Source organism: Olea europaea, unplaced genomic scaffold (assembly GCF_002742605.1).
Source record: "Olea europaea var. sylvestris unplaced genomic scaffold, O_europaea_v1 scaffold1731, whole genome shotgun sequence".
Lineage (NCBI taxonomy): Eukaryota > Viridiplantae > Streptophyta > Magnoliopsida > Lamiales > Oleaceae > Olea > Olea europaea.
Window position 1 is genome coordinate 67346 of NW_019235016.1, and position 13908 is coordinate 81253.

General features: G+C 37.6%; 1 protein-coding gene across 2 annotated transcripts; it reads left to right on the forward strand.

Annotated features, from left to right (window-relative positions):
- The first annotated feature begins 1137 nt into the window (after window positions 1-1137).
- LOC111377842 (mannose-1-phosphate guanylyltransferase 1-like) lies at window positions 1138-4778 on the forward strand. Of its 2 annotated transcripts, none has more exons than XM_023000973.1 (5): window positions 1138-1313; window positions 2762-2873; window positions 3395-3457; window positions 3559-3798; window positions 3895-4778. In XM_023000973.1, exons 2-5 carry the CDS (start codon window positions 2763-2765, stop codon window positions 4564-4566), a joined length of 1086 nt encoding a protein of 361 aa, XP_022856741.1. In that variant the 5' UTR covers window positions 1138-1313; window position 2762; the 3' UTR covers window positions 4567-4778. The 2 variants fall into 2 exon arrangements, with proteins under 2 accessions (XP_022856741.1, XP_022856740.1); XM_023000972.1 differs by having other exon boundaries at window positions 1139-1313; window positions 2720-2873.
- Window positions 4779-13908: the final 9130 nt, after the last annotated feature.

Sequence of the window (13908 nt, forward strand, 5' to 3'; positions counted from 1 at the left end):
CGCGCGAAACAACTTGAAATAATTGTTCTTGACTATTACGAATGAATGAAGAAATTCAAGAAGGAAAGTTTCCCATCACAGAAGCCTCTTTTCATGCCAAGAAAAGGATAGCTTTTAAATACAAACTATTGTTTTCTTTATTTCCATTATTATTACACAATGAATAGAACTAACAATGGCCATTAACTGGCTTCCAACTTGTTTTACGGTCTTCCGTGTTCTTGTTTATAAGCCACCATTTCTTTTTAGGTTCTAATACTATTTTTCAATCTTGTTTGCAACTCAATCCATGTCTCTTTCTTAGTTTTTAAATATAAGTTGATTTATATACTAAAGAGTACAAATAATGAAATTTAAAATAACATTTGTTACGTGAAAGAGAAGATCAACAGTACGTTTTTCAGGCTCAATTCCTCTAATCAATTAACACCAAAATTAAAAACGTTCCAAAATCCATCAACCACTCTGCACTTATTGTTCATCTTTTAACTCGAGTAGATAGTAAATACTCGATTAATGTTCAAACTTATTATTCTTAGCACTTGTTTGGAAGAAATTTTCAACCAAATTATTATCGTTGGCAGCAGAATTCTTCTCGTTGACAGCCACTTTAATTGACTGATTGTGTCTTGTGTGAGATCCACTTTGAAAAAAAAGGTCAAAAAAGTAGGGACTGTTCTTTTCGTATTTCAATTTTGTAGTTTTGAGTATCTGTTTTGAAAATGCTGAAAATGCGTTTTTTTGTTGTTTTGGAATCATTTCCCGTGTTTTAAATTTTTTTGAATTTTGTACTGAAAACGCTCAAAGCGATTGCGTTTTCTTCACAATTTTTTTTTCGTTTTCGAAAACGAGAAAAAGAACGCGTTTTCACCGTTTTGAAAAATCGAAAACAGAAAACGGCTCGAAAACGACAAAGAGAATACACCCGTACTTTCTTGAATTTAGAAAATTACAACCAGACGACCTCTTTTAAATAGATATTGTTCAAGTACATACATCGACTTACTTATAAAATGGAAAAGAAAAAGAAGAAGAAGCGTAAACCGAAACCAACCGTGTATATTGTTTTCTTGGACGGTAAAAAAGGAGTCTTAAAGGTGCATCTCTATAGTTACATTGTTAGTTGCAATAGATACAGCTGTATCTATATTTATCATTAATATTTCAGGGTCTCTGTTTTTCCATCTCACACACGGAAAGCGATACCTGACGATATAACGAATCGTTGGGGTTTGTCGAAAAGCGAGGAAAATAACTCGAACTTGGGGTTGATCCGCTTCTCAACTCACCCCAGATTTGCTTTGATCCGAGAGGTGCAACTTTTGTTTTTTGTTTTTTGTTTTTTTTTGCTTTAATACTTATCTGGGAACTTTTGTTTTGATTTATTATAATAAGGGGTTTTGTCCAAATTTTCGTTTAGTTTGAATATCAATTGTCATTTTGGAAACTAGCCGTGCCGTTTAACGTGTTTTTATTATTATTATTATGGAAGAAATCTTGCAATGCTTTTGTAATTTCTTCTCATTTTAGTTATTTTGAAGCATTTTTATGATTTTTTTGGTGTTTTGGAAAAGTAAAGAGAAAGGGCTTTTGGATTTATTGTCGAATTAAGTGTCTTAGCTGCATTCAATATGTTGTGTTTATGATGCATTTCTCATTTTTCTGTCAATTTGAACGTATAGTTTCTGAATCACAAATTCATAATTTCCTTTCTCCGAAGTCCCACCCAAGGTATGAATTCATAGTATCGATAATTTATTATGATACAAATCATGTACCTTCACGGTTTCGATGATTTTTTCTTTGTTCTTTGCCACGGGAATTTGTAATACTAAACACTGTGACGCAAAATTTTTTGTCCAAATCTGCCTGTTCTTTTTGCTCACACTTTCTTTTTCTTTTTTCATTTTTTGTTTTTTGGTGAGAAATGAGGATTATGAATTTTACTGCTTGACATCCGGAGGTCAACAATTTCTTGGTTAATGTGATGTATATATTCCCAAAGCATACTGAAAACTATTGGTTGAGAAGAAATTTAATAGTGGGAGGAGAAGTTTTCCACTTTATCTATGTCATCTGAGTTTTTGAGAAATATTTGCTTAAAATTTCCACGTCTGAAGATCAGCCTCTAACAATTTTGAGTTAGGATTTGAAATATCTTCATTGACGGTTTTGAAAGATCTTTTAGGAATTCTTACTATAACATGTAATGTAATTTTAGCTATTTCCAACTTCATTGGGAATATTGTATTAAATAACTTACTCCGAAACTCTTCTATAGCATGCATTGTATTGTGGTGCTCTCCTTGTAGTCTAAAACAGGAAATTCACTATAAAGTTCAGAGGATTTATCACTCTCATTCAAAGATCACGCCTGTTGTATAGCTGGAAGTTTGTTTCCGTCCCCGCTAAACCTTTTTTTACACATTCTCCAGCCTCTTTAGCACTCTACGTCGTCTTATGATGCGTATGCAAAAAATTGGCTGTTTCTCCATAGCTTTCAATTTTCTTTACTATTCCTTGCACCTGCACATTCATGTGATTTTCATCTAAAACGGGCCTGACCGATCGGCAACTTTCATGAAAAGGAGACATCTATCAGCATATCCAATTACAGACGTCACTATTGAGTTCTGTAGTGCTGCATGCTTCTTCCTTTTTTTGCATAAATACAGAGAGACTATACCTCATATTTTAATAACAATGGATTGAAGTTCAGGCTGTTTCGTTAATACAATAAAGGAGATCATCTAAATCTCAGGATGAAGGCTCTAATTCTAGTTGGAGGGTTTGGTACTCGATTGAGGCCATTGACACTCAGTTACCCAAAGCCTCTTGTTGACTTTGCTAACAAGCCCATGATCTTGCATCAGGTATCATATTCCGGATCCATTTCTTTTTTCAGCTTTGCATATTTAATTGTATCTACTCCTTTTTATAGTCATCTTTTCATTTTCCCATTGACCTTGCTAAAGAATATATATTTTTATATGCATATTCCAGGTTTACTAATCCTGACTGTGAACAAATTTCAGCACAGTTTGCCAATTTAAACATGTTATATGTATATACTATAACAACCTATGTCTCCAGTTTCAAATTTTGTGAGTGAAATTACTTTCTCGAACCAGCTGCTAACAGAATCAGAGGTTAATCAATATCTTTAAAAATAGACTAATTTTCCAATTTTTTAAATTGTAGTATAATTTCTGGTTGAGAATTTTTGTGAAGAAACATGAATATTACTATAAACCTTTGGTCTGTGTCAATGATTTGGTGTCTGAGTTGTACATCCTGTTCTCGTGCAAGAACATTTTATGCCGAATCCCCTTCATCACCCCCACACCTAACTTTGTGTATGTCATGTTAGCTATTCTATTTTTCATTGAATTAGATAGAGGCTCTCGAGGCTATTGGAGTGACTGAAGTAGTCCTAGCTATAAGTTATCAGCCAGAGGTAAACTGCTTTACATTCTCATTCTCTTCTTGCACGTTCACTATAGCAATACTAATTATAGATCAGGTAAAAAAAGGAGTCGCCGTCTTCTTCTTTTGCAGGGTATGCTGAACTTCTTGAAAGAATTCGAGAAGAAACTTGGGATCAAGATTACATGCTCCCAAGAGACTGAGCCACTTGGAACTGCAGGTCCCCTTGCTCTGGCTAGGGATTATCTGGTAGATGGTTCGGGAGAGCCTTTTTTCGTTCTCAACAGTGATGTTATCAGTGAATACCCACTCAAACAGATGATTGAATTCCATAAATCCCATGGAGGTGAGGCTTCCATAATGGTGACCAAGGTAAGGTCCTGTTTAATATTAGTCCCTAGTTAAATTTTCTGAAGCGTTATTTTTGAAGTCAGATTTAGTTGAAGTTAAAACCTGTTAATGATATAGGTGGACGAGCCTTCAAAATATGGTGTTGTTGTTTTGGAAGAATCAACTGGGCAAGTAGAGAGGTTTGTTGAGAAGCCAAAATTATTTGTGGGTAACAAGATCAATGCTGGCATTTACTTGCTCGATCCTTCTGTTCTTGATCGTATTGAATTACGCCCCACATCAATTGAGAAAGAGGTGTTCCCAAAAATCGCAAAAGAAAAGAAGCTTTATGCAATGGTCCTTCCCGGGTTTTGGATGGATATTGGACAACCAAGGGATTACATCACTGGCCTGAGACTATACTTGGACTCCTTGAAGAAGAAATCTTCTCCTAAGTTGGCCTTTGGACCTCATATTATTGGCAATGTTCTGGTAGATGAGAGTGCCACAATTGGGGAGGGATGCTTGATTGGACCTGATGTCGCAATCGGGCCCGGGTGTGTTGTTGAATCGGGTGTTAGACTGTCTCGATGCACGGTAATGCGTGGGGTCCGCATCAAGAAACACGCGTGCGTTTCGAGTAGCATCATCGGCTGGCACTCAACTGTTGGGCAGTGGGCTCGAGTGGAAAACATGACAATCCTTGGAGAAGATGTTCATGTTGGTGATGAAATTTACACCAACGGAGGCGTGGTTTTGCCTCACAAAGAAATAAAATCTAGCATTTTGAAGCCAGAGATTGTAATGTGAAAAGTTTGTCTTAGTAATTTAAGATATTCTGTATTTGGGATGGTTTGCTCTTTTTTCCAATTTTCCTCAACAATTGTAAGGTATGAAATTGCAAGGAACTCTTGAGCCATAAGACTGCAGGCAGTTATGTATATACAGTCACTGGCGTGGATCGTTTAACCTTTTTTAGATGTGACTTGTGAGAATAAATCACGAGTTGATTTATTTTGGAATTTGCCGATTAATATTTTTTTTTAAAAAGTGAAATTTTCAGATTTATTTCCTCATTTGATAGGTATGAAATATTATCTATTAATAGAAGAAAAAGAACCCAGAAAGCTGTGTACGGAATTTTTTTTCATAGAATGAAAAATCTTGAAAATGAAGCTCAACTCCTATTCATGATGAGTGACTGAGGACGCCAAGCCTATGTTTGGCTATGTTAATAAATACTCAAATAATTTTTTATTCATACATTTTAAGAAATGCACAAGTATTATTCATTTATTTATCACATAAGCATGATGAAACATCTTGAGACGAGGATGAATGTTATAATTGAACAACAAAAGTAGATTGTACAAGCAATCATCCTCAATGACCGGATTGTAGAAATGATAAATCCATACGTACAGGGTGGGTTTTCACAGGATGTTCACAAGTCACCCACATGAGAGGTGGGTCCCACGTTGGACCCCATGTAATAGAAAATTGCCAAAAAAAAATAAAAAAATGCTAACACATTCTATCGTGTGAAGCCTGTAGAGATTCTGTACAAAAAATTCTGACATTGTAGTAGCCTCCTCATATAAATTCTTTTGATTTATTTGTTCAATTTATTTCTAGTTCTACCAAAAGATTCAAGACAACTAAATATTTTACTATATACCATCTTTGCTTTGGTCGATCCTAAGAATTTATCATTAAGAGCTGACTTTGGATTGGATGAGGATGAGATATCACATGACAAAGTACTTTCATACTTAATACGTATCATGTCACTTAATAATTTAGCCCTATTTGATTTTGGTAAAAAGTTAGATTTTTAGTAGATTTTAGTAAAAGTTGATGAAATATGTAATTAAAAAATTGATAAAATTTTTGGATCCCATATAATATCGAGTGAAAATGAGTCTTAATAAATGGAGCAAATGGGGTTTAATTAGGTTTTCATATTGACCTCATTGCTTTCCTTCTACAAGTCGAAATTCCTACAAAAAACAGCAGAGGTAAATTTTATTTTATTTTTTTTCGTTTTCAAATTATCCATTTAGAGCCAAGTTTTTCCTAATTATTTCTTTGTCTATTAATAAAGAGCGCTAAAAAAAATTGTGGGATCTGGCCCTTGCCCTTGCCATATAATTTGAAAAAGATAATAAATTTTGTTATGATATGACCACAAAAACATCAAATTATGCCACTATTTATAAAAAATTGTATTTTTAGTTCTCAATCTTTTTTAAGCGTAATTCATCCATAACCTTTCAATTATTTAGCAAAACTCACAATCCCTTCATTTTGGCCATTTAATGACGAATTTTTCAATCTCATTAAATAAACAAAAATAAAAGAAAGTAGCTGTTTCGCGCGGGTTAGTCGCTAACAATTAAAAGGGATCAGACGATTGTGTAAGGGACAAATCTCTTGAAACAAAGTCTCAAAAAGGGGTGTTCTTTTATTGGCGATGACTTTACAATTGGAAATTAAAAACAAAGTGCCTTCAAGGGGCGCAAGCACACGAGTTACTGAAAAAAGTGTTTAAGTCTAAGTTAAGGAAATTAAAATTACATGTTCTCTATTCGAGAGTTTTTGATTCGGTCCTTTTCTCTATGTCTTTTCTCTCTTTTATACTCCATGGATGATCTCTTTGTGATCAACCGCCTAAAAACTGCTTGATTGTTTTACAACTGCCCACTTTCCTCGTAATGACCATCTTGTCATTAAACTGCATTTTTTAACTATTGCCATTACTTTTCGTCGTTCAACCGTTTTCGATTGACTTCCTCGTAATGACCATCTTGTCATGAAACTGTATTTTTTAACTATTGTCATTACTCTTCGTCGTTCAACCGTTTTCGATTGACTTCCTTGAATCGTGGAACGTGATAGGGTTGCTTTAATAACTACTTTGATAACTGCACTTCTTGATAACCACAACACTTTACGTTTGCTAAGACCTTGGGCGACTTGAAGGTCTGGGCGAGAATAGAGTAACAGTTTTGGGCGACTACATGGCACTCCATTCGCTCAGATTTTGGGCGACTTGCAAACTTGGGCGATGGCGTTACCGCGTTCTTGGGCCTTCCTATTTGGGCCTTCATCCTGAATTGTTTGATTGGGCTTCGTTCTTTGAGCTATCTGATTTGGGGATCTCCAATTGGGTTTCATTCCTTGGGCCGTTTGATTTGAGCTGAATTTTTATGTGTCAACAATTACTCCCAATATGGCAGAATTAATACCAATTATTAAATTTTGCCATATTCACTTTGTGTTTCCAGCAACATTCGAAATTCCCAAGAATTTCAATCATTGCTTTCTTCTATAACTTGAAAAGGTGCGTCGTTTTGCAAACCCTTATAACCCCCAAACACGCCATTTCACTGCACCATTAAATCACACCTCAATTTTTTGCGTCTGTCCCACGATTTACTGTTTATCTTTTGCTTCCCTACTACGTAACTTTGAAAAAACTTCGTTCTATCTCTAATGGCTACTTCACAATCTCAAACTGGTGACTCCTTTAGTTTTGATGACTTTCAGAAACTTATGAGTCGTCCATACATAACTCCGAGTTTTCTCGCGTCCGCCAATGTCAAACTCAATGAGTTCTACCTAGGTCCTTTCTTCAACAATGCAGAGGCAGTCAAACAGGCGGCGGTGGGTCAGCTGTTTCCTTGTACTCAAGGCCTTCCATTTCTAAACTATCTGCCGCTGGGGCCACTTCGCGAAAGAGGTATTTACACTTGGCTTTCCGTATGTGGCATGCTCGTCTTCTTGGCCATGGTCCTACTAAAACACTTTTTGATAATGCTAGGATTTCTGATTTGTTAGAAATCTCTATTCGACCCCTTACTTTTGATTCAGCACTTTTTTCGATCGCTTTGAGTTTTTGGTCTTCCGAGTTTAATACCTTTATTTTCCCTCTTGGCCCCTTGTCTATTACTTTAAGGGATGTTGGGGCCCTAGTGAATCTACCACCTTTGTGCGATACCATTTTTCCTGGTATCTTGGTTTCTGGTAGCGCCCCAAAGTTTGGTAAAAACTACACCGAGTCTTATTCAAGCCTGCAAACCTTTCACAATCATTAGAGCGCTGAGCCTTTCCATACTGAGCGAGTGGTTTTTCTTCTAGTTTGGCTTTGTAAATAAGTTTTGTGTGTGCCAAGCATAAAGCCCTCCCTGAGTTATTTACCCATAGCGCACGAATTAGCGGGTGACAAGCCTTTGAATTTATGTTCTTTCTTTTTGGCTGCCCTTTATAGAGGCATGGCTTCTCTTCAAACCCAATTGAAGAATGGTGCATCTCCCACTAGTAGTGGACCTCTTTGGTTCACTCAACTGTGGTTGAGATCCTATTTTCCATTGCTTGGTGCTCCATCAGTTTCTCGCTCCTCGGCTAGCCATTGAGCCCTTGGCTCCTGTAAATATATGTAGAAGGGACATTTTTTCATTCTTTTATTCTTTGGATTCAATCCCTTCCTTTTCCTCCTTTTTTAACTCCAAACTATGTGCATCTCTCCTCCACTATAGACAGCGCGAGCACCTCCCTGCTCATTTGGATCCAGTTTTTAATCGGGAGGGAGCTATTTCATGATATTTTAACTGAGACCAACGCCAAGCAGGGGTAGAAATTTATGCTCCTCAATTTTTTGCTCGCCAACTTGGTTTCGGCAAAACTTGGCCTGTTCCTCCTTGCTATTCAAGGAATTTGATTGACCGCTTTCATATTATTAATAAGGCTGAAGCAGAGGCTATAAATGCTCGCAATCTTCTTTTAACAAGCTATTTTCCTTAGCCCCCTTCAATTCTAGCCACGCCATCCATCCTCTTTTTGAACAGCTCTGGCCGTCAGTGAAGCGCGGATTGTTTGCGACTGATGCCAATCGTGCCTTTCATTCACTAGACCAACCAAGCATTTCTTCCCCTCCTCCTGTTTTAGTCACTCCTTTGTCCATCCGGAGTCCTTCTCCTCCTCGTCACGCTAAACAGTCTGCTCGTCCATCTTTTTCTCTCCTTGCCAAGCCTACTACAGTCAAGAGTGCCCCAAGCCGCAAACGGCCAGCCTCAGCATCTCCCATTCTGGAGGATGATGTTGATGATGATGATGATACCCCTCTTATCATCAGGAGGAAGGTAATTAAATTGGTTTACTCACAAGCATACTTTTCATACTTGAAACTTTTCTAGTGTGCTGATAATTTATTTGGACTTCTCAGAAAAGTTCAGCCTCTCCTTTAAAGGCTTTGGCATCGACAGCTCCTGTTCCATCATCCTCCGCTGAGGCTGCTTCATCCAAACCGGTTGATGAGGGGACCACGCTTAAGGAGACATTTTCAGTCCCAGAATCCTCATCACAACCCATGGATGAGCTACCTTCTTCCCAGGGCATCGACCCCCCAAACATCGAAGAAGAAGGTAATTCAGTTTTTTGATGCCTTACCTTTGCTTGTGCTATTGGTTTCTGATTTGTTGCTCTTGAGTTCTGCAGATACTTCTATGAGTCTGCCCGTTGTGGCAACATCTTTTCGCTCAGACAAGGAGAAGTCTTCACAAATGGAGGAGTCACAGGTAGCAGACTTGGCTGAGGATATGCCATCTTCCACGATTGTTGATGAGGTAATATTTGCTTCACTTTTATTTCCATCTTGTTCGTTGTAGTGAGAATCTTCAATATTGGCAATTTTCTTTGCAGGATGCTGACAAGATTGTGCGTTCTATCCAAGACTTGTTCGCTTCCTGGGGGCAAGTCAAGACATCTCGCCCTGCTCCATTTGATCGTCATGCTGCTTCTTCAGAGGAAGATTTAAAGTTCCTCAAGCAGTCAATATTTGAGTACGTGTCCTTCATGGATATGGACATTGGTAGGGCTAGTGCTGCTAGACACAAGGATAAACTTGAGTATTTGAATGCGAAGTTGGGACAAGCACTGACACTTCCGTCGCTCAATCTTTCTGCCGATTTTAAAGCGACGTTGAAAGTTATCCACTCCGAGGTCCTCTCCTTGCTGGCCAAGAATGTTGAACTAAAGGCCAAAAGTACTCAATATCTTCGAGTTGTATCTGAGAAAGAGTCTTTGCGTCTGGAGATCAACAAGGCTGAGGACGAGTTGAAAGAAATCTCTTCTGAAATCATGATTGAAGACTCTTTGATGGTTAATTTGGCTGCTCAAATGAAGGTACTTCAAGCCAAAATGGACGACTACAAGGCGAGAATGGCTGCTAAAAAGCGCAACGCCTCCCAGGGAATTGAGCGAACTAAGTCTTTGGTTGAGCAGTACAAGAAGCTGGAAGTTGATAATAATGTCGTGGTCGAATTGAAGATCACTTCCTCTCGGAGGAACGAGGATTGGGAAAAACTTAGGGAGCGAATTCGTTCAGTGTGGGGTGGACTGTAATTAAGACATATGACACCTTTTTCTTTTGTAATTTCGCATTTGATTTTCCCCTTTGTAATCTCATCCATCATTAATGAACATATATGTTAACTTCTCATGCATTTATTTGACGTTTATCTTTTAATCGTCAATTCTTTAAGCATTTAACTGTTTTGTGCTAAAAAATCTTGCATATTTTCTTTTGAATTTCCACCTCTTTTTCCAAGACTTTGGGCTACTTAATTCCATTTACTAGGCAGAATGTGGCTGTTCATATTCTGTCTCTTCATCTCCACCCCCTTATAAATGTACGTATGTTTCGCACTTTCCATCTTCCATCTTCATCTTCATTTTCTTTTTCGAAACCAATTTGCTGCCATTGTTCGGCACTCTGACAATCAATCCGATCCGAAACCTTCGTCTTTCTATAAAAATGGATTGTTTAGTCCGCCCATTTTACTATTTGCCTTGATGTCACCTTTGGTGTGGGAGGTATAGGAAATATTTTTTGGCCAGCAACAAAGTTTTTACCATCGAAGTTCTTCCCATCGTCTCTTTGTCCTTTACAAGGAGTCGATGATAGAGGCAATTTTTGGGATGCTTGCGGGTCACCTTACTTACTGAGAGTGCTTCTCAGCCTCTTTGCCCACCATTGCAGCGATGTATTTAGGAAGGTGGTGAGGCCAGTCCACCCTCTTACTCGGCGATCCCACCATTGCAGCGATGCATTTAGGAATGCTCAGCGATCAACTGGGAGATTAGCTTACTTTTAATTGTAGTTTGTACAGCATCCATTATTTGTATTTTTGTATCTTTATAATGAACGTTTGATAATAAAGGACTTTATTTGAACGTATTTCGCTCTGACCTTGTTATCCTTAATCGTTCAACATATTTTGATTATACTTTTATCGGTTCACATTCCCATAAAAAAGGAACATATTTTTTCAAATATTTGCCGTTAATGAATCTCACGTGCTTGGTGCCATCTAAATCTTCCAAGTGATACGCCCCATTCGGCAACACACTGTTTATTTTGTATAGTCCTTCCTAATTGGGCGACCACTTCCCGTACTTTGGATCCTTGCTATCCAAAGGGAGTATCGTCTTCCAAACTAGTTCACCCAGGCTGAACGACTTGGCTATGATTTTTTTATTATAAAACTTAGCCATTCTTTATTTTTGAACTTGCAATCTATCTAAGACGTCCAACTTTAATTCGTCTAAACCCAATGAATTTTGAACTAGTGATTCGGCATACTCATCATCATTCAACTTATGTTGCAAGCACACTCTAATCGATTGCACATTGATTTCCATAGGCAAAACGGCCTCCTGTCCATAAATAAGTTGGAAAGGAGTACCGAGGTGATGTTCTATAAGCCCACAAGGCATTGTTCAGAGATTCATGCCAATTTCTGGTATTTTCATCTATCATCTTTCTGATGATATTTTTTAGAATCTTATTAGAAGATTCTGCTTGTCCGTTGGATTGAGCGTAATATGGTATGTAGTTTACTAATTTAACCCCAAACTCGCTCAAAAATTTGTTCACTTGATCCCCATTCAAAGATGTTCCGTGATCTACCATTAACGTTTGTGGAATTTCAAACCTATAAATGATGTGATCACGGATAAACTCTGTGACATTCTTCTGGGTGATCTCTTTCAAAGGTATCTCCTCTACCCACTTGGTGAAATAGTCGGTTACAACTATAACAAAAGTATGTTGTTTGGACGATGGGGGATAAATTTTCCCTATCAAGTCTATCGCCCAACCCTTGAACGGCCAAGGTTTAATAATATGTGTCATCTCTCGTGCTGGCGCCCTTTGTATTGGACCATGCTTTTGGCATGCTAAACAACTCTTTGCGTACTGAACGCATAATTCTCCCATCTTTGGCCAAAAATATCCACTCCTAATAATTAACCATCTCATCCTTTGGCCAGCTTGGTGAGCTCCACATATCCCTTCGTGCACCTCAGCCATGATCGTCTTGACTTCTTGCAAACTTACACACTTTAGTAATACACCATCAGAGCATTTCTTAAACAACTCTTCATCTATTAGTGTATAGTTCAGCAAACACAGCTTCATTTTCCTACTAATCCCTCCATTAGGTTCTTTAAGGAACCTTTTAATCTCTGTTCTCCAATCCATTGCATCTCCATCTTGTATGCAGTGAAGTTCAATCTTCCTTGCCCTTCTTTGAGTCACGGGCAATATGATTCCATACTCACAAGTAGACTTCTAGTTCAAAACCTTTGAGTACCCTGAGGTTATTTGGGCTAACTCATTTGCCACGTCATTATATATCCTATTAACGCATTGAAACTCTACTTGATCGAATTCTTCTAACAATTCTTGGGCGATCTCATATTGACTTATAATGGAATCACTTTGACATTTAAAATCACCAATCAATTGGTGGATCACCAATTGAGAATCGCCCCTAACGATCACATTTCTTACTCCCATATCTATCATTAGTTCTAGACCTACAATTAAGGCTTCATATTCGGCCTGATTGTTGGTGCACATTCTGTCTAAAGTGAATGCAAACTTGTAGCAAATCCCTAAAGGATTAATCAATGCTACTCCTACTCCTGCACCTTTAGAGGTATTTGACCCATCGAAATACAACACCTAAGGTTTTAACTCAAACGAATTGATTTCTAGTTCAATATCTTCAGGCATGTCAAGGTATGGATGATCGGCTAGAAAGTTAGCCAAAGCCTGATTTTTAACTGCCTTTTGAGATATATATTGTATCTTGAATTCTGATAAAGCTAGTGTCCAAAGGCCTATCATTTGGTGTAAAATAGGGCGCGAGAACATATACTTAACTAAATTTACTTTAGAAATTAAATAAACGGTTACGGACCGTAAATAAGCCCTTAATTTTGTACACGTGAAATACAATGCAAGACATAATTTTTCGATAGCAGAGTAATTACATTCACATTTCGTTAACCGTCTACTTAAATAGTAAATTACCATTTCTTCACCAAATTGGTCTTCCTGTGCGATCATTCCAGCTATTGATTCTTTTTCAAATGATACATACACTTTCATTGGCCGTCCTTGGATTGGTGACACCAACACTGGTGGACTTGATAAATATGTCTTCAGGCTTTCAAAAGCCTTTTGATGTTCTTCTTTCCAAACGAATTCGTCCTATTTTTTAGCTTTAAGAGCGGCGAAAAGACTTTAGTTCGCCCTGCACAGTTAGAAATAAAGCGACTTAAAAAGTTTATTTGGCCTAGAAACCTTTGCAATTCTTTTTTGTTGTTAGGTGGTTTGGCCTCTAAAATGGCTTTCGCTTTATTTTCATCAAGTTCAATCCCTCTCTTGTGTACTAAGAAACCAAGAAAATTTCCTGCATTAACATCAAATGCACATTTCAAGGGATTCAACTTTAACTTATATTGCTTCATTCGCTCAAACGAACATCTTAACTGTTCGAAATGGTCCTCTTCTTTAATGGACTTGACTACTATGTCATCTACATACACTTCAACAAACTTGCCTATCATATCATGAAAAATTAAATTCATTGCCCTTTGATAAGTTGCCCCTGCATTTTTTAGGCCGAAAGGCATAACTACCCATTCAAAACATCCTACAGACTCAGGGCATCTAAAGGCAGTTTTGTGTATGTCTTCTTCAGTTATATAAATCTGATTGTATCCTGAATACCCATCCATGAAAGAATACATGACATGTCCGGCAGTCAAGTCTACTAAAGAATCCACCGTGGGCATTGGATA